The sequence below is a fragment of the Carcharhinus amblyrhynchos genome, chromosome 1 (assembly GCF_965287045.1).
Source record: "Carcharhinus amblyrhynchos chromosome 1, sCarAmb.v2.hapA, whole genome shotgun sequence".
NCBI classification, from domain to species: Eukaryota; Metazoa; Chordata; class Chondrichthyes; order Carcharhiniformes; family Carcharhinidae; genus Carcharhinus; species Carcharhinus amblyrhynchos.
In genome coordinates, this window is record NC_137324.1 from 175051220 (window position 1) to 175073119 (window position 21900).

General features: G+C 44.9%; 1 protein-coding gene across 2 annotated transcripts in view; it reads left to right on the forward strand.

Annotated features, from left to right (window-relative positions):
• The window catches only part of LOC145347804 (PDZ and LIM domain protein 5-like), a 200138-nt gene that overhangs the window by 32527 nt on the left and 145711 nt on the right, over window positions 1-21900 (forward strand). For both annotated transcript variants that reach the window (XM_080195659.1, XM_080195649.1), the window contains exon 3: window positions 19294-19445. In XM_080195659.1, the coding sequence (XP_080051785.1) occupies window positions 19294-19445 (152 nt within the window). The remainder of the gene's footprint in view (window positions 1-19293; window positions 19446-21900) is intronic.

Sequence of the window (21900 nt, forward strand, 5' to 3'; positions counted from 1 at the left end):
ATGCCATGGTGTGCCATCGTTGGAGGGAGCGCATGATTCAGGAATAGGCTGTCAAATCAATTTCTCTACATATTGAGTATAGAGGTTGGGTGCAATATACATCATGGATGCTTATTTGTATCGGTTTATTGTTACAGGGATCAAGATTAAAGCACGGAATAAGTAGCAAGAAAGCTTTCTTATTGAGATGGGACGCAAAAGCCAAATTTTGCAATCATAGAATTCCTACAGTGCAGGAAGTGGCCATTCAGCCCACTAAGTCTGCATCTATTCTTCAAAAGAGCATCCCGCCTAATCCCTTCCCTCCACCTTTTATCCTACATCTAATCCGTTGAACCTACACATCTTTGGATACTAAGGGGCAATTTAGCCTAGCCGATCCACCTCACCTGCACATATTTGGATGATGGGAGGAAACCCACGCAGCCACGGGGAGGATGTGCAAACTCCACAAGGACAGTCGCCCAAGGATCCCTGACGCTGTAAGACAGCAGTGAATTAAACTGAAGCTGCAAACCTCTCTTCTTTATTCCCAGACTGGTCTAGTTCCCTTGCATAAAATGTAGCCAAATGTTGAGGCACTCTTTCAATTGTGTGAGGAACATGTGTTGCATTGAGACATCTCAGTAAATGTGCTTTGTTGAAATCAGGAGTTTGAACTTTCAGAAGCCAATGTTTTTGGAACTTTTGCCAGATCCTTACTGGCTAGCCAACTGTTTTTGTTTCACTCAGAGATTAGTTGATAACGTTGCTTTGAGATTTGTATTTCTGTAAAGTTAATGGGCCGTGTAGGAGAACCTCTGGAAGGTGAACAGTTTAATTAGGAATTTATCATTTGTCTCGCAGTTGAGAACTGGAACTGTTCTTTTGGAAGGAAGATGTCTGTCAACTTTTTGAGTAACAATATACTCAAAACCTTGAGTACAGAGGCGTTGCTGTGACAATGTTCAGCATCAGTGTTTGGTGGAAGGGATTTTTATTGTCCTGTGTGCGTGCTCTGGGAAATACATTTCCAACAACAATATAAGATTGGGACTCGCATCCCCTCCTTCTCTGCCATTCCCAAGCAACTGAGGCCAGAACTCTCCATTCACCTGACAAAGGGACTAACCCCGAAAGCTTGTGAGTATATTATCAAATAAATAGGTTGGACTAAAACCTGGTGTTGTCAGACTTTTTACTGTATTCCCAAGCAATCCAGAGATAACCTCAATACCCAACCCAACAAGATTTATACCCATTCTTTCTTGGGGTTTAATGCACTCCCTCCACAAAAGTAATGTGAATTTACATCACACCCTTAAATGATCCCAAGACACTTCGTGGGAGCGATTATTGACAAATATTTAATACCCAGACACACACAACATTAGGACTGGTGACCAAAAATGTTGTCAAAATAGTAGGCTTTGCATGAGTCATTTAAGAGTTTTAGGGAGGGCCTTTGCACAGCTTGGGGTCCAGGCAGCTGAAGGAACAGCTACATCGAAACATAAAAAATAGAACATAGAACATCACAGCGCAGTACAGGCCCTTCGATGGTTCCACTGGTCAGCGCAACAATCTAATGACCCTCTAACCTAAACTATTCCAATGTTATCCATATGCCTATCCACTGACCATTTGAATGCCCTTAAAGTTGGCGAGTCCACAGCTGCTGCAGGCAGGGCATTCCACGACCGTACTACCCTCTGAGGAAAGAACCTACCTCTGACGTCCGTCCTATAATTACCACCCCTTAATTTAAAGCGATGTCCCCTTGTGTTAGCCGTCACCATCCGAGGAAAAAGGCTGTCACTGTCCACCCTATCCAATCCTTTGATCATCTTGTATAAATAGAAGCAGGAGGGGGCGATTTGGCCCTTGCGCCATTCGCCCTGATCGTGGCTGATCATCCGATTTTTGACATCACTTTGAGGGGTGCCAGGGAAGGGGAATAAATGCCAGCCTGACCAGCTATGTCAGAATGAAAACAAATAAACCTTTTTCAAGACGCAGGTCGTGCTTCTGCATTTTCCTCATTCCCAATGCACTTGTGGGATCGCGAGATGCTCGAAGCTACTAGTGGTGGAATGATGGAAATTGTGGGATGGGGGGGATTGCACTTCACACACAGTTTTGTGAGCCAGGAGATCCTGATTTGGAAAATCTTGAGGAACATGCTGTCCTTCTCTGTGACTCCTGATATTTGCTTTTGACAGGGTTCCATTAAATATAAACCTTTGGTTTTCCTTGCTGTTCTGCACTGGCCAATTTAATTTTCAACCAACATCACATTCTCCAAAGAAAATGCCAGATTGTCAAAGCATCTCTCTTGTTGCTATTCTGGGATCTTGCTGTGTCCAAATAGGTTGTGGGAATTCCCGCACTATAACAGTCATGTTCTAAGACCAATACAAACCTTTTCTGTTGTGCATTAAGTGTAACCGTCTCACCTTGGTTAAGACCTTGATCCACTTCCTCAATTACTAACACTGTTCCTTTACGTGGTATTTACAATCCACTGTGCTGTTTATATCCCTGATTTATAAATAGGTTTTATAAACTCAACTGTTCTTGAGGCATCTTCGTATTTATCCCTGAGTCAACTAAAACAGATTACCTGCTGTTTCTCACGTTCCTGTTTTGTGAGTTTGCCTTTACAGTCATTGTTGTAATGCAATAAAGTTAGGAGTACTTCATCAGCTGGAAGGCTTTTTGGGATGTCCTTGGGTCGTGAATGGAGCTGAATGAATGCAAGTCTGTCTTTAATGAGTTCTTGAGCTCTGGGTTTGTTACTTTTGAAAGACCAGTTCTAGCCAAAGTTGCTGTGATTTCGGAATCGCCTCAATTGCTTCTGCTGTCCCGCCAAGACAAAGAGAATGCCAGTTGGTGTGAGCAACAAGTCCTTGCAAGCACAGTTCCAATCAGAAACATTAGATCATTGAGGACGTATAACTTTGGATCCAGCAGCTGCAACAACTAAACCTTCTCACTTGCCAAAGATGTGCCAAAAGACACGCGAATGCAAATAGAACCAGACTTCAGCATGCTGGAAGGAGCAATGTCAGCGAATGCTACTTCAGAATAGACAAGTTAGTCAGCTTCCATCTTGAGAAACTCTGAATCCTGAAAGGTGGCTATGTGAATTTCTTTCTCGAGTGTACAGATACACATTCTGCATCATATCTGTCAGTAACTCCTGTCTTGATTATGCCTTTTGTGAAGTCACTTGACAAAAAAGCCTGGCTTGTGATGTGGATCTTCCTCCTGATCCGGCAACATTGCAATTTGAAAAGAAGAAAATCTCCTTGTTTTCAAATCTCTCCACGGTTTCATCCCTCCCTACCTCCCGTAATCTTCCAGCTTTACAACCTCTTGGGATCTCTGCACTCCAACACTCCTAGCCTCTTAAGCATTCCCAGTTTTCATTGTTGCACCGTTGACTATGCCTTCAGCTGCTTTGGCCTTGATCTCTCTCGCCTTAACCCTTTCTGGCTCTGTGCCCTTCTCGCTACTTTTAAACACTTAGAAGCTTGGACTGCTCTCCCTATTTGGTCACATGTCCTTAAGATTTCTCTTGTGGCCCACTGTCAAAATTTGTTTTAATTAACGCTCCTGTGAAGTGCCTTGGGACATTTTCCCATGTTGAAGACGTCATATAAATGCTAGCCGATTATAGTAGTTTAAGGTGGGCTAGGCTACAAACCTGAGATCCAAAGCATGACAATGGTGAGTATCTAACTGTTTGCCCCTTCCCTCGTGTACCACAGGCTTTGAGTGCTCATCCTTTTAAAAACAAAATGTAGAAATTAGACATCTCTTGTGGGTAAAATTTCTCCAAGTGTTGCCCTTTTGCATTCTACCGTGGCTTCTCCTCTTCTTGCTATCCATTGACATGAGCTGAAGACTTGGGATCAGGTTCCACATGTAGGCTATCCATCGCCTCGCTCTCTGACTCCACTGTCTCTGGTTCTTTGCTGGGCAAGCAGTCCGACAACAGTCTAACTGTAACATTAAGACTGAATCGTTGTCTTTGGTTACACAAATCTCTAAATTCTTACCATTGATTCTATTCCCCTTTGATTGAAGCAAATTACTTACGCACTCCAGGTCTGTTACGTAGCATCAAAAGTTAATGTTAAATATGTAAACATATCGTCTTACATCATCAGTGATATAAGATTGCATGATAACTGAATGTGGCTAGAGATAATAGTTCTGTGTAGATCCCAGTGTGTAGTCTGAATTGTACATGGTTAGTATTATGTTCAATAAAAGGTAGCATTTACCAATTCCAACCATATCAAGGTCTTGAATAACCTATTGGTGACTCACAATGATGATAAAGTCTCTCTGACTCGGAGACCCATGTCCTCTGGAGTGGCAGCTTTCTCCTTGCCAGCCTTCACTTCCAAACTCTACAACCTGCATCCTATCCTGCATTGTTTCTTTTTAACCTACACCCCTGTCTTTACTAGTCATCATGGTCTCTCAATTGTTGTCTTATTATTAAATTCCTTTCCGGTCTTGCCCTCCCAATTTAAGCCTCCACCACTCATCCTTTTTCTGTCTCTCTTATGTGCATCTTCCTCCTTCTACACTGCCCCTTGGTGCTCAGTGGTCTATAATTCCTTCCTGAATCACCTCTCCTTTCACACTTTAACTTTTTTTCTCTTTTGCCCCATTCTTTGGACCAAGGTTTTTGGAAATCCCTCCCAAAAGATCTTCCTTTTATTTTTTGTCTCCTTACTCTCTCGCTATGAACATTCTTCTACGTTGGGGCTATTAAATCAGTGGAAGACAGTGAAATGGTTGTCAGGAGATGAAATTCTTGTCAACCATCTGACAGTATGCTATCCATTGATATCTCTGACTCCTGACCGAGTATTGTTTTAAATAACAGCAAGACGCCATTTTTAAAATAATCTATTTCTTTAATCTCAGATGTAGGATTATTTCAGAAGAGCCCATAGCAGGTTATTAATAACTGTTGTCCATCTTACTTGAATCTCTTGGACCAAGATGAGAGACTGTGTGAATGTTGTAAATCCAAAGAAGATGCAACTGCTAAGGACAAATAGGTTTATTTATTAGTGTCACAAGTAAGCTTGCATGAATGCTGCAATGCAGTTATTGTGAAAATCCCCTAGCCGCCACACTCCGGTGCCTGATTGGGTACGTTGAGGGGGAATTTAGCATGGTCAACGCACCAAACCTGCATGTCTTTTTGGACTGTGGGAGGAAACTGGAACGCCTGGAGGAAACCCACGCAGACATGGGGGGAGTGTGCAAACTCCACACACAGTGACCCAAGCTGGGAATCGAACCTGGGTTCCTGGCGCTGTGAGGCAGCAGTGCTAACCACTGTGCTGCCCTGTATCCCTCTATTCCCAGCCTATTCATGTATCTGTCAAGGTGCCTCTGTTGTATTTTGGGACTGAGATGAGGAGAAATTTCTTCACACAGAATTATGAATTTTTAAAATGATCTAACCCAGAGGGTCAGGATGCTTTATCATTGAGGCCGAGATGGATAGGTTTTTTGTGTTCCATGGAATTAAGGGCAAGGGAGGGAAAGTGGAGTTGAGATGGGAAGTCAATCATGATTGTATTGTCTGGCAGAGCAGGCTTGAGAGGCGTTTAAAAAATGAGTTAATGTTTTATTCTTATCTCATCGCTCTTCATGGAAACTTCTTCTGTGTAAGCTGCCTGCTGTATGGTGCCAACAACAAGACTGACTACACTACAAACTAAATAATCAGCTGTGAGGAATGCGCAGGCACAGAAATGCAAGTCATTTCCTCCTTCCAGCACTGCCAACGTAGAGGAATGTTCAAGGCATCAGAAATTTTCCAAAGTTTTATTGCCTCTTTATCTGATGTACAATAATAATTGGTTTCGGTCTCTGATTATACATCTGTCACAAGTCAAGGAACTGGAGTGTTATTTCTTACCTTTTTAAGAAGTAATAAAACTTGTGATTATTTTATCATCACGGGTTCAGCTAATTTGGATCATTGCTGCATTGTTCCACTTGCAAAGACAGGAAGCCCAAACTACATGGTTTTTTTTCTCAATCTGTTTTATGACCTCCATCTGCCGCTGGTAATAATTTCAGTTGTCTTTCTCGCACTCTGAGTCACGATTAATTTTTCCCCTGGTATTCCCATATACCAATCACACTCAAATCCTTCCTTGCTCGACTGCTGATGAACTCTTGTTAACACCACATCCCCTATTCCCTTTATTACCTTCCTACTCTCAATTTCCAGTCAGCGGTCCGGGTTTTGAGTGTTGGCCAGCTTGCGACTCCTGGGAAGTGCGTGGTGGCGGAGTGGTTAGCACTGTTGTCTCTCAGCGCCAGGGATCTGAGTTCAGTTCCCGACTTTGTGTGTGGAGTTTGCACGTTCTGTTCATGTCGGCGTGGGTTTCCTCCCGTATTCCAAAGATGTGCAGATTAGGTGGATTGGGCATGCTAAATTATCACTTGGAGTCGGGGGGATTAGTAGTGTACATCTTTGGGGTTGCAGAGAGAGGGCCTGGGTGGGATTGAGTCTGCACAACCATAATGAGCCACAGGGGCTCTATGATGAGTGTTGTCCAGTTCTTCTGATTCAATCCAGAGCAAAGAGACTTGATTGATAGCAATTTTGCCCCTTCAGTCACAAGGTTGTGGGTTCAAACACCACTGTAGAGAGTTAAGCACCGATCTCAGCTGGCACCTCCAGCCCAGTGCTGAGGGGGTGCTGCACTATTAGATGTACTGTTTTTCAGATGAGAGATTAACAGAGACCCAGCCTCCTCCCTTCCCCACCAAAAGGACATTAAAGATCCCGATAGGTACCATTACAGTAAAGAGCAGGAGAGTTTTTTCTGGTGCCATGCCCAATATTTGCCTTCCAACCAAAATCGCTAAGGTTATCTGGCCATTCTCCCACAGCTGTTTGCGGGAGCTTGCTGCACATAAATTGGCTGCTGTGTTGCCTACACTATATGACAGTGACTAGTTTATGGAATTAGCTAGAAAGTGCATCAGGATTTGAAGGTTGCTATGTCAATGTAAATTTTTCTTCCTTTTTTGGGTAGGGGTCTTTTTCAATATTTTATAGGCATGGGCTTGAGCAGAATGAAGTAGAATTAGGTCTAGTGTATTTGTTTACAGATGTTGGGAGTGTGTGTCCGGATGTTGGAGGAATAGAAGATGGGACAGGCAAGCTCATGGAATCCCCACAGTGCAGAGGTAGGCCATTCGGCCCAGCAGAGCATCTTACCCATACCCTATCCCCGTTTCCCTAAATCCATCGAACCCACACATCTTTGAGCACCAAGGGGCAATTTAGCACGGCCAATCCACCTAACCTGCACACCTTTGGGAGTGTGGGAGCAGACACAGGAAGAACGTGCAGTCTCTGCACAGGCAGTCACCCGAGGTCAGAGTTGAACCTAGGCCCCTGAGGCAGAAGGTTCTAATCACTGTGCCCCTTTTTTTTGTACTTATTTCAGATTTCCAGCATCTGTAATCTTTTGCTTTCATGTTGTGTGCCTGTGAAGTGTAGATTGATGCCTTTTTTTTAATGGGTTGGGATGTATAATTGTTCTGAAATTTGTCTTTTCTACTCCACACTGTACAATTACAATGTACTCCCACTCGGTCTCCAATCCTCTGTAAAGTTGAGATCATCCAATGCTCTGCCTGTGTTCTTGCTTGCACCATAACCTGTTCACCCATTGCCCCTGTGCTTGCTGACCTGCATTGAAGCCTGGTCAAGCAACATGTTGATTTTTTTTTAAAAAAACACTCTCCTCGTTTTCAAATCTTTCCAAGGCCTTGCCCCTCCCTATCTCTGTCACCTCTCGCCCCACAGCTCTCCCAGATCTCTGTGCTCTTCTGACCCTGACCTCTTGAGCATCCCCGATTTGAATCACTCTGCCATTGGGAACCATGCCAAGTGTACAGGTTAAGAGCTGGAGTAGGCCACTCAGCCCCTTGAGCCTGCTCTGCCCTTCAATAAAATCATGGTTGATCTGTTTGTAACTTAAGCCCCGCATTCCCATCCACTGATAACCTTTCACCCCCTTGTTAGTCAAGAGCCTATCTATCTCTGCCTTAAGAAAAATATTCTAACACTCTATCTCCACTGCCTTTTGAGGAACAGAATTCCAGAGAATCTCAACTCTGAGAAAAAAAATAATCATAGAATCTCTACAGGGCAGAATGAGGCCATTTGGCCCATCAAGACTGCACTGACCACAATCCCACCCAGGCCCTATCCCCATATCTCCATGCATTTCCTCTCACTAGTCCCCCTGATACTAAGGTGCAATTTAGCATGGCTAATGCACCTAAACTGCCCATCTTTGTGGGAGGAAATTGGAGCAACTGGAGGAAACCCATGCAGACACGGAGAATGTGCAAATTCCACACAGACAGTGACCGAAGCTGGGAATCGCACCCAAATCCCTGGCGCTTGAGGCAGCAGTGCTAACCACTGAGCCACCCCATTTCTCCTCATCTCCTTCTTAAATGAGCAATCCCTATTCAGTGGCCTTTAGTTCTAGCCTTCAGCTGATGGGTTGTAACGCCTGGAATTTCCCCCCTCAACACCTTTCTTTCTCCCATAGCTCCTTTATCTCTTAGTCCAAAAGATAGGCTGGTTAGGTGCATTGGCCATGCTAAATTCTCCCTCGGTGTACCTGAGCAGGTGCTAGAGTGTGGCGACTAGGGGATTTTCATAGTAACTTCATTGCAGTGTTAATGCAAGCCTACTTGTAACACTAAAATCAACTTTAAACTTTTCCACCTTTTTAAGATGCTACTCAAATCCCAAATCCATCACCAACAAGGGGAGGTAATGGCTTGGTGGTATTATCGCCATACTATTAATCCAGAAACTCAGCTAATGTTCTGGGGACCTGGGTTCAAACCCCGCCACGGCAAATGGTAGAATTTGAATTCAATAAAAAAAAGTCTAGAATTCAGAATCTACTGATGACCATCAAGCCATTATCAATAGTTGGAAAAACCCATCTGGTTCACTTATGTCCTTTAGGGAAGGAAATCGGCCCTCCTTGCCTGGTCTGACATAAGTGCAACTCCAGAGCCACAGCAATGTGGGTTGACTCTCAAATGCCCTCAGGCAACTATGGATGGGCAATGAGTAGAATCATAGAATAGAATCCCTATAGTACAGAAGGAGGCCATTCAACCCATCAAGCCTGTGCTGACTATATCCCAGCCAGGCCCTATTCCCGTAACCCATTTATCTTGCTAATTCCCCTGACACTAGGGTCAAGTTAACATAGCCAGTCAACCTGATCTGCACATCTTTGGACTGTGGGAGGAAAGTGGAGCAGGGAAACCCATGCAGACATGGGGAGAATGTGCAAACTCCATGCAGACAGTTACACGAGGCTGGAATTGATCACGGGTCCTTGGCGCTGAGAGGCAGCAGTGCTAACCACTGTGCTGCCCCAGCCAGCCAGCGATGCCTATGTCCCATGAAATAATTTTTTAATAAAATTTGTTCATCTGCCTTGATAACGCTTCAAATGGCTTGGTTGTTCAGACGTTGCTTTATGGATCTCCTCCTGTGATGTGCCTTGGGGTGGCCATTTGTTGTTCTTATTGGTGAACTGGCTGGTGGATCCACTTGAAGGCTAAGTTGCAGATTGGAGTCGATGTTTTGCTTGACAGGACAATCAAGAGCCAAGAACCGTCACTGTAGGGTTAACGAAATGAATGCCATGCATATTCAGGAAAGAGGACCTGTTCACAGTCATCTGAGGGGAATGATTGTGCGTTGGGAATACCCAACAGGGAGAAGAGGAAGAAAAATGCACACATTTGCACGTCTGGGCTCCCAGACAAGAATTTGCGGACTTTGCAACATCCAGAGTAATCAGAACACTCAAATGTTATTTGGCAGGAGTTTTCCCGGTAAAGCAGATAAGCTAACTAGAAACTCAGCTGCCCTGCTTTTAATTTTAACCCCACTGCAATAATAGTTCTAAGACCGCGGTGGAAAAACAAGCTCTCAAGATAGTCCACAGCAGTTTTTGGAAAGATACCACTGTGTTTATTCAATAAACTCTTGCGGCAAGAGCAACAATCTTTCTTTCTGAAAGGCCATCGACAGTCTTCCTGCCTCTTAGTCATAGTTCCTATAAATAAAGAACCACAGGAGCTGAGGTCAATTGGCCCGACGAACTTTGCTCTTTTGTGTACGAATGATTCCTGAAGGTTGTTGAGCACGAAGCTGATCATCCGGCTGTCTGCAGAGAACCGTATTTCCTCGAGCGCACGATTGTAGAATGATGTAGTGCGAAGGGGGGGATATTTGGCCCAACGCACCCACAATGACATTGAAAGAACTGTCTAATTAACCCCATCACAGGGCTGTTGAAACCACTTTTTCCTCAGGAGCAAGCAATCATTTTACCAATACCCATCCAAACATCAAACAGGTTTGCCTTGTTCTCTGTTAGAGTGAGTCTCATCGCTTTTGCTGGGAACTCTTGTTGAATTGAGCAATAAAAGTCCTCCATTGATTTCTCATTTCCCTTTTCTTTTGGAGTTTTTATCCAGTTTAAACCAGTGTGGTTGCAATTTGTGTTGCGTTGAAGTCACATGGCTTTGCTGGTGCCTACATCATCTGTGTGTTCAAAGGCATGACTCTGCTCAAAACCAACTGAACTGGACCTCTTCACAACATGGGCAGTGCTGGTGCAGTAATCGTGCCGCTGATAGTACCCCCATAGCTTTAGGGAGTGGGGGTGGTACAGTGGTTAGCACTGCTGCCTCCAAAGCATCAGGGACCTGGGTTCAATTCCAGCCTCTGGTCACTGTCTGTGTGGAGCTTGCACGTTCTCCCCATGTCTGCGTGGGTTTCCTCCAGGTCCTGGATTTCCTCCCACAGTCCAAAGATGTGCGGGTTCAGTTGATTGGCCTATATTGCATCTTTAGCGTCAGGGGGATTGGCAGAGTAAATATGTGGGGTTACAGGGATAGGACCTGGGTGGGATTGTTTTCAGTACAGGCTTGATGGGCCAAATGGCTCCCTTCTGCACTGTAGAGATTCTGTTGATGAGAAGAGGCTGGAATGACATCTTTTGATTCGTGTTCAAATGTTGTATATTCTATGGGGGATGGATTTAGAGATGATCTGGGGTCATCTCAAAGCATCTTCCAGCCTATTAAATACTTCCGAAATGTAGTCAGTCTTGTAGTGTTGGAAATGCAGTAACTAACTGGTGCATAGCAAGCTCCCAGGAATGGCTGAGTTATACTGCCCTGGTGATTGAGCCATATTGATTTTGGCTCAGAGAAGAGTGTTGGCCAGGATTCGGGGAAAGCACCCCTACCCCCTGCAACCCCTATCCCCTTCTCTTCTTTTGAAGCAGTGTCACCCCCGTGAGGGCAGATGGAGCTCAGTTTAACATCTCATCTGAAAAGCGGCACTTCCTCAGTACTGCACTGAGGCTGCCATCCTGGAACTTGTGCCCAGAATTCCTGGAGGGTGACTTGAACCCGCTACTGCCACAACATAGGGGATTTTCACAGTAATTTCACTGCAGCGTCAATGTAAGCCTACTTGTGACACGAATAGATAAACTTCAAAAAGTGTGCAATGCTGCCCGACTCTTGCGACACTTTTTTTTGTGTGTGTATCTCTCAATTCCAGTCAAATACCTTCCACCAATCATAGAATTCTACAGTGCAGAAGGAGGCCGTTTGCGTGTGCACCCACCACAGTCCCACCCAGGCCCTATTCCCATTTATCCCCTGACCCGAAGCGTAAATTTAGCGTGGCTGATCCATGGAACCTGCGCATCTTTCAGTGCGGGAGGAAACCCACGCAGACATGGGGAGAATGTGCACACTCCACACAGACAGGGAACAGATTGATGTGGGGCGCTGGGAAGGAGGGTGTTTTTTTTTTCCAGCTTTATTTTTGCCATCAGCTACCGACCAATATCAGACGATAATTTAGCCATGAGGATAGGTTGCCCTCCCTCCTTCCTGCATTGGTCTCTTAACGGATGTAAAATCGATCTGAAAATGAAGCTTATCTTTTGCCGACATGATTTTCCGTAAGCCTGTTGGACCAAGAATGACCCAAAGCTGTCTCGAGCGATGCTTGCTGTCTGGGTTTCTACATAGTTGCCCAACTCCCTCCATTACTGCTGTGTGTCACTGTCACTTCTCCAGTCATACTCTGCAGTTGCTGGCGATTTTATTATTTAGTATTTTCCTTTGGGTTTATATTGAATTTCCTGCACTTTTCATCTCATTCGAGGATCACCGTTGTGACAGATTGGAGTTTACTTTCCCCCAGAAGTGCTGTATTTAATCGGACCATGCACTATAAACTTTTGGCTCGCAAAAGTTCCCCAGAGTTTTTTTTTGAAGGGGGGAGGCTGCAGTTATAAATCATCGCTGATTTCACGGCCTGAGGAAGTCTTGATTTGGTTACGTTTGGTGTGTGAGAGGAAGTCTTGTGAGTAGTGTTTAGGTCAGGCACCTGGAGTCACCAGTTAGCCCTTGACAACTGGCTGCTGCAGACCACAAAGATTAGTTACAAGTAAACATTTAGTTTACGATGAAGTTACTGTGAATTTCCCCTAGATGCCACACTCCCGGCGCCTGTTTGGGTCAATGCACCTAATCAGAATGTGGGAGGAAGCCCACGCAGACACGGGGAGAACGTGCAAAGTCCACACAGACAGTGACCCAAGCTGGGAATCGGACCCAGGTCCCTGGTGCTGTGAAGCTGCTCCCATTTTCAGCAGATTGCTGTGTGTGTGTGTGTGTGTGTGTGTGTGTGTGTGTGTGTGTGTGTGTGTGTGTGTGTGTGTAGCAATTGATAATTAAGGTGGATGTGTGATGAGGCTGGAGGGCCTTTTTAAATACAAGTGTTAGAGCAGATCTGGTCTTAAACCTGTTATTAACAGGTTTGGTAACACTGGCAGAAGATGAATGCAGCCCGAGTTTCACATATTAAGATACGAATATTAAAGCCTGTTCTGATCTTAATCATTAAATTGAGCCAGCGAGATCGGTTGCAAAGCTTTCCCAAGGCTTATTTGAAGGCAGTTCAGACTGTCTGGCTTTCAGAAAACACTCCCTGGTACTGTTTCCAGTGCTTGTCAGGCAATTTTACAGGCCATTGAATGTGACTCTTTATCTCTAAATTGCTGAGGGAAAACTTCAAAACGTAAATGTTGGAACAATTGTAGATCCTTGTTAGATGCTGGAAGTTGCCTATTAACGTCATGGCGCACTTTGCCACAAAGTAAAGATGCGCTGTGTATATAGTTATGAACCTCAGGTGTGGTCCAAGGCTGTTGATATTTAACCCCATTTCTTGAAGCTTCACTTGAAACGAGTGATGAATATAAAATAAAGATTTCCATTTCTGTAGCACTTTACCTGACCTCTGGTCATCTTGGATCACTTGGCCAATCTAGCATTTTAAGTGTGGTTATTGTTGCTATGAAGGAGGCACAGCAGCCACTTTGTGTATAACAATGTGATACTGAGCAGCTGATCTCGTGTTTTTATTTTTGTGGTGTTGATTTGAAGGATAAATATTGACCAGAACAGTCCTGTTCTTTAGAGTAATGCCATGGGATGATTTTATGTCTATGTAGGTGAGATGTGCTCTGGTTTCCTCCCACAATCCAAAAGACGTGCTGGTATTCCTTATGTTAGGTGCATTGCCCATGCCAACAGCACTAGGGACCTGGGTTCAATTCCTGGCTTGGGTCACTGTCTGCATGTTCTCCCAGTGGCTACGTGCATCTCCTCCAGGCCTTCAGTTTCCTCCCACAGTCCTAAGGATGTGGTGGTTTGATGCATTGGCCATGCTAAATTCTCCCTCAGTATACCTAAATGAGCATCGGTCTGTGGCAATTAGGGAATTTTCACAGTAATTTCATTGCACTGTTAATGTCAGCCTACTTGTGACACTAATAAATAAACAATGAAGCCTCAGTTTAATGTCTCATCTGAAGGGCATTATTGCTAGTAGTACTACACTGAATGGACTTGAACCCACAACCCTCTGACTCAAAGCAAGTGTGATATCCACTGAGCCATGGCTAATACAATGGCACAGTGGCTAGCACTAATGCTTCATGGTGCCAGGGACCCGGGTTTGATTCCAGCCTTGGGTCACTGTCTGTGTGGAGTTTGCACGTTCTCCCCGTGTCTGCGTGGGTTTCCTCTGGGTGCTCTAGTTTCCTCCCACACTAATTAATGTACAAAAACAATATTTTAAATCTCCTGTTTTACAGTAGATAGAATCCTTACAGCATAGGAGAAGTCCATTCTGCCCATTGAGTCTGCACTGACAACAGTCCACCCAGCCGTATCCCACACACTTACACCGCTAATCCCTCTAACCTATATATTCTGGGACATTAAGGGGCAATTTAGCATGGCCAATCCACCTAACCTGCACGTCTTTGGACTGTGGGAGGAAACCCACGTAGACACGGGGAGAACGTGCAAACTCTGCACTGACAGTGACCCAAGGCTGGAATTGAACCCAAGTCCCTGGCACTGAGGCAGCAGTGCTAACCATTGTGCCCCCGTGTCGCTCCAGGGAGATGTAATAACGCTGTTTAAAAATCTGGTCATTCTAATGGACTGAATAGGAGAAACTCTTTCCAAGAGTGGAAAGATTAGTCTTCAGAGCAGTGATGGGCAATCTAGATTACTGAGTGAGCTGCGTGAGTGACCCTCCTTCACCTCAGGGTTGCAAGATTGAAATTATTCCCTAACTGTGATCCCATGAGTGAGATTAAATATATTTAATACATGCCAAATATTTCATAATGGGTTATAGAAAATGCTTAATCATTTATATATTAATAGAACTGTCATCAACTTCAAGTGGTAAAAGCAATAGAAATGTTTAGATGTTTGACAGAGGGAGCGCATGGCTCTCTGTCAATCAGCAAGTACCTCACTTCACTTGCCTTCGCTTGATGTGCGAATCACTTCAGTTACACTGGTAGAAAAAAGCACAGTAAATGGACTTACAAGACCAGGTTAAAGTCCACAGGTTTATTTGGTAGCATGACTTTGTGTTGTGAGACTACGTACTGTGCCTACTGCAGTCCAATGCCAGCAACTCCACATCATGGTAAGAAAAAAGCCATGCGGGTGGAAATCGGCTGAATGTGGCAATTCTGTACATGGGCAGTGGTCAGCAAAATGTCTTGTGGTTCGCCCTCTGGGGCAGCAGGATGGCACAGTGGTTAGCTCTGCTGCCTCACAGCACTAGGGACCCGGGTTCAATTCCTGGCTCGGGTCACTGTCCGTGCGGAGTCTGCACATTCTCCCGATGCCTGCGTGGGTTTCCTCTGGGTGTTCCAGTTTCCCCTCTGTTTGAAAGACGTGCTGGTTAGGGTGCATTGGCCATGCCATGCTAAATTCTCCCTCGGTGCACCTGAACAGGCGTGAGAGTGTGGCGACTAAGGGATTTTCACAGTAGCTTCATTGCAATGTTAATGTAACCCTATTCGTGACACTCATAAAATAAAAATCCCCCCCCCCCCCCCTCAGTTGTCCATTAGTAATAGAGAAGATGAGTGTTCTTGTTTAATGCTATAATCTGGAAGACGCAGTGTGAAGGGGTGGTGGAAGCAGATTCAATAATACCTTTTCAAGAGTGGATTGGATAAATACTTGAGAAGGATTGAAGGGTTGGGGGGCAGAACTGGGCCTACTCCTGAGGGCTGTTTGGCCAACATAGTGAGATTAACAGCCTCCTCTTTGCTCTAAGATTCTTGGAAGATATCGGGGAATCTATGGGACTCTGGAGTGTTGAAATAAAATTCAGGGTGCTTTGTTAACAGGACTGGAGGATTTATGCTCCAGTTTTCAGTTACTGTGCCGCAGTATCAGGATTAGTTGACATTTTAATTTTTGCTGATGTCGCCAAAAGTTTGATGTTGAAAGCCAAGGTCATGCTATTTGGATGCAGATTGAGATAAATTAGTTGCAATTGAGTTTGAAGGCTTCCCATTGTCCTCCCCAGCTTTTTGTTTTGCTTATTCACAACTGCAATTTGGACAGTCAATCTGGTGGAGAGTATTGTAGCTGCTATAATTAACCAAAATAGCCAAATTCAAAGAAGTGAGTTGTGTGCTAGAGACTGCATGTTAACGATAAATTTGGCGGAAGAAGCTGTCTTTTTTCATGGAAATTATTCGAAAATTTAGGAAGCAGAAGGAGACCATTTCAGCCCATCTGTGTTCTGTACGAGATAATCAAACCCCTTGAACCATATCCCATTGCTACAACTGAAGGGTAGAATTTCTAAGTTTCTCAAGTTTATTTATTAGTGTCACAACTAGGCTTAAATTAACGCTGCAATGAAGTTGCTGTGAAAATCCCCCAGTCGCTACACTCCGGCGTCTGTTCGGGTACACCTGAGGGAGAATTTAGCATGGCCAATGCATCTAACCAGCACATCTTTTGGACTGGGAGGGAGCCGGAACAGCCAGAGGAAACCCACGCAAACATGGGGAGAACATGCCCATGTGCAAATTCCACAAAGACGTGACCTGAGGCCGGAATTGAACCGGGGTCCCTGGTGCTGTGAGGCAGCAGCGCTAACCACTGTGCCACCCCATTTTATTCAGCATCTTGAAACCATTCAGCAAATGTGTTACTCTGATTGCTTACCCTTTACACAGTGTTATTGAATTCTTTTGACTGTGGAATCATAGAATTCCTACAATGCAGGAGACCATTCTGCCCATGGAGTCTGCACTGGCTCTCTGACAGAGGATCTTACCCAGGTTCTCTTCTCTCTGTCCTCATAACCCCACACGTCAATCTAATCATATAGCCTGTGCATCTTGGGATGCTTAAGGGGCAATTTAGCATGACCAGTCCACCTAAATGGCACACCTTTTTAGACTGTGGGAGAAAACCGGAGCGCCCGGTGGAAACCTATGCGGACACGGGAGAATGTGTGCAAACTTCAGTCACCTAAGGCTGGAATTGAACCCGGATGCCTGGCGCTGTGAGGCAGCAGTGCTAACCATTGTGTGCTGAATATTGTGTGTCACAATTGTTTGTAGCACTCTCTCTCCTCCTAATCATGAGATTTCAGGTTCAAATCCCATTCCCAAGTCTTGAGCGCAAAAGTTAAGATGGACACACCAGTGCGGTACTGAATGAGTGCTGTACTGCCAGAGGTACCGTCTTTCAGACCATCTTCCAGCCTCAGTTAAACTATGGCCCTGCTGGTCCATCTGGTGTCGATGCAAATGATCCCATGGCACTCCTCTGAAGAGCAGTAGGTGAGTTGTGAGTTATCTCCAGTGTACTGGCCAATATTTATCCTTCAACCAAATTTTACAGATGCACCATAGAAAGCATTCTTTCAGCTTGGTATGGCTGCTGCCCAAGACCGCAAGGAACTATGAAAGGTCATAAATGTAGCCCAATTTTATCACGCAAACCAGCCTCCCATCCATTGACTTCGTCTACACTTCCGAAAAGCAGCCAACATAATCAAGGACCCCACACGTCCTGGACATTCTCTCTTCCACCAACTTACTTCTGGAAAAAGATACAAAAGTCTGAGGTCACATACCAAGACTGTAACACTGTATTCTGCACTCTCTCCTTCTCTATGAATGGTATGTTTTGTCTCTGTAATGCACAAGAAACAATACTTATTATTACGTTAATACATGTGACAAATCAAACATCTCGGGCACAATATTACCTGGTCATTATTGCGGCCTGCGGGAGTTTGCTGACTATATTAGTCATCGTGTTTTCTATATTACCACAACTCCAAAAAGTGCACTGTTTGCTGTAAAGTGCTATATAAGTGTAAGTCTTTATTGTTACTTTGTCGGGACCCCGTCCTCTTAAATCTTGAGGTGAGGGTAAAATTAAATTCGGTGGCACATGTTTGTTATTCCCAAAGGTTTCCCCTCGCCAGTAACCGATGTTTTACACCATCATAAAATGTAAAGTTGTAAATCTTTGCTCTGGTGTCGGAACGCAGGTCACTGACTTAGTGCTAACACACAAAGTGATGAATGCTAGCAGGTGATGCACGGAGTGATTTAATCTTCCTCCAGCCTGAGTGGAAACTTCCAGAATAGCTTAAACAGATCGACGGCTGTCGGGCCAGTAAGCAGGAGGAAAGGAGGTTTGTGGTTTGGAATGTCAGAAGTCTCCTCTGTGGTACCCATTAGAGCTCTTTGTGGATGGCTGTTAATTGCAACATCCTGCCTTGTGAGACCCTTGTGGAATCCAGTCCGGAGAAGACGAACACTCCAATTTCCATCAAAAACTGAGCACAATAATTGTAGAATGGAGAAACTGCACTTTTTAAAGGACTGATTCTTTTGTGTTTGCTTGCCTTGCACTGGAAGTTCTTGATGCACTTCTTCAGACCTTCTCTCTCCTCTTTCTCCACTCTTTTTTCTCTCTCCTTTTTCTCACTCCTCCTCTTCCCCCAATATGCATCTTTTTTTTTGTTCTCTCTCTCTCTCTCTCTCTCTCTCTCTCTTTTCCCCCCCTCCTCTCTCTCTCTCTCTGTTTCTCTCACCCCACCCTTTTTCCAGATATTGTCCCCTCTGCTTCCAACCCACAAGTTTTCAATCCAGTCATTTGTGTGTGAGTTAAAGCACACTACTCTACTCTAGCTCAGTCTGAAAGACGTTTGCTTACCAATGGCAGTACAAGATGACATGAAACCCAGCGTGTTTATTTCCCCAGTTATCACAGAAGCAGCTTGTTGTGTGTCTGAGGGAGAACAAGGGAGTTGAAATATTCCACAACCTGCAGTGGATGTCATGTTTGACTTCCTTACAGTAAATATCATGAGGGTGTGACACGTTAACAACTCTGTGAATGATCGTTGCTGAGATGCTCCAGTGCTGTGATGACGCTTATGTTGAGCTTTTGGTTAGCACTGCTGCCGCCTCGAAGCACCAGGGACCCGGGTTCGATTCCCGGCTTGGGTCACTGTCTGTGTGGAGTTTGCACCTTCTCCCCGTGTCTGTGGGGGGTCTCCTCCCACAGTCCAGAGGTGTGTGGGTTGGGATGATTGGCTGTGCTAAAATTGCCCCATAGTGTCACGGAGATTAGTCGGGTAAATATGTGGGGTTGCGGGGATAGGGTGGGATCGTGTTCAGTACTGACTCAAAGGGCCGAATGGCCTCCTTCTACATCGTAGGGATTCTATAAATAGAATGGAATCTGGTGAATGTGTATGTGAACGCTAGATTGTATAACAAGTGCCTGAACTCGTCCCTCTAATTCTTCTTGCAGCTGTCAGAAGGTGGGAAAGCAGCACATGCAAGCATTGAGGTTGGAGATTTGGTTCTCTCTATCGATGGGGTCAGCACCGATGGAATGGCTCACCTGGCAGCTCAGAACAAGATCAAGGCCTGCACCGGATCCTTGAAACTCAGCATGCAGAGGTAAGATCCTGCCGCCTTGCGCCCAGCCGAATATTCCTGTACCCCCTCTTCCCCAGCCCGGATGAAAGCCCTGTGTCGTGAATCCAAATGGTAATATTCAGTGTGGCGGCTCAGGAGAGATGTTAGAAAACACTTCTACACACAGAGCATAGTGGAGGCTTGGAACTCTCTTCCCCACATGACAGCGGGTGTTGGTTCCGTTGTCTGAGAGAGACCTTTTTTTTAATATTGAGCAGGGTTATCAAGGGATATGAACCTAGGGCAGGTACATGGAATTAGACCACAGATCAGTCATGGTCTTATTGAATAGCAGAGTAGGCTTGAGGCCTACTCCTGTTCCTGTGAGTTGGAACTCTCCACCTCGAGGTGGTGGCCTTTGAATATTTTTAAGGCAGAGCTAGATAGATTCTCGACAACTAACAAAGGTGAAAGGTTACAGGGCTAGACGGGAATCTGGAGAAATCAGTTCACCCATGGCGGAGCGGACTCGAGGGACCTACTCCTAATTTATGTGTATGTATTTGTGTACAAGTCAGTGATAAGAGCACTAAAGCCTTAAGATGATGAAAGTAGTTTTCTCCTTTTTGCTGTGAGTTATCAAAGCCTGCTTGGAGCCGATCACTAATCAGTCATGACCTTGTTGAACAGTGGAACAGGCTGGAGGGGCTGAATGGCCTCCTCCTAATCCCATTTGGCAGCGACGGGCCAAGAATCATTCCAGAACTGACTGACTGACTGCTGTGACGGCAGGGGGTGTGGTAAAAAGATTACAACATGACGTTCGTCTAAGTTAATAGAATACTTCTTTCCACTTGTGCCCACGGCTGTCCACTGAAGAGGAAGGCGGGCTGAGTCACGTGGCACTGTTAGTTCGCAGGCAACATACTGCGGATCGCTGGAAATCGGAAATGAAAACAGGAAGTGCTGTGAATAGAAGATCAAGCAGCGTCTGTGGAGAGAGAAAGAAGAGTTGATGATTCAGCTCGTTATGACCTTTTTGATTGTGAATGCAATGTGTTTGCTGCCCTAGAGGCATTCATAACCTCATTTGGACACAGCCCTCTGTTTCTTTACTATGATGTGGATCTTTCTTTACTATAACAGTGGTTAGCACTGCTGCCTCGCATCGCCAGGGACCCGGGTTCGATTCCCGGCTTGGGTCACTGTCTGTGTGGAGTCTGCATGTTCTCCCCGTGTCTCTGTGGGTTTCCTCCCAGTGTTCCGGTTTCCTCCCACAGTCTGAAAGACGTGCTGATTAAGTGCATTCGGTCATGCTAAGTTATCCCTCCAGTGTACCTGAACAGGCGCCAGAGTGTGGCGACTAGGGGATTTTCACAGTAACTTCATTGCAGTGTTAATGTAAGCCTACTTACGACACTAAACTTAAATTACCACTCTCATCACTGTTTGCATTCTGAAATCTTGTTTCTCGTTCGTTGATCTGTCCTGCCCTCCAGCCTAATCGTAGACCTTTACCACTCCCTCCCTTATCCTGCTGGCTTCAAAAACTCTTAATAGTTCCATCCCTGCCCCCCTCTGTCTAATTTAAAAAAATATCTGCCTGAAACTATTCTCTGAGCAGGCAATGCCAGACCTGCTGAGGTGGTTAGAAGGGGTACGTGTTGACGCTGCAACATCTCATTGCACCGCAATCTCTCGGTTTGAACAGAGTTTGGGGTGATGCTTGATGGCTACAGTGGGAGTGGGTTAAATACCTAACCTTGCCCTAAGTGTTGAAATGTCTATTGTAAGTTGTATGTTTTAAGTATTAGGATGGAATGCGTTTTTGTGACGTTTGGAGCAGCTAAAGTGTCCAGGAGTGCTGAAGTCGATGTGCAGGATTCTGTGCAGAGTGTAACTTGATCATTCGCAGCTAAAAAGGTTCCTCATTTAGCCAGGGGTCTCCATGTCCTTTGCCATTCCACTCTAAGTCATGGGACTTTATTCTGTTTTTAGAGTGTAGCTCCTTAATTTTGCTCACTTATATTTGCGCGTGTAAGTAATATAAATGCTTTCAGTGTAGGCAATCACTATATATAAAAATAATCTATTTATAAAATCCAACTTTTTTTTAACAAAAATATTTGAAATTCACAACAGCTGCTAGAAGATGTGTTCTGAAATTGGGAATAATATTATTGGCACATTAAATTTGATGGCAAAACAGGCATCATTTTCCAATATATATATATATGAGAGACATGTATTCGAGGATCATCTCATCCCATTCCTTTTTTTTTTGGAGGGGCAGCACGTGGGCACGGTGGTCAGCACTGCTGCCTCACAGGGCCAGGGACCCAGGTTCGATTCTCGGCTTGGGTGACTGTGCAGAGTCTGCACGTTCTCCCCCGTGTCTGCGAGGGTTTCTCCAGTTTTCTCCCACAGTCCAAAGATGTGCAGGCTAGGTGGATTGGCCATGCTAAACTGCCCCTTATGGGGACTAGATAGGGTAAAT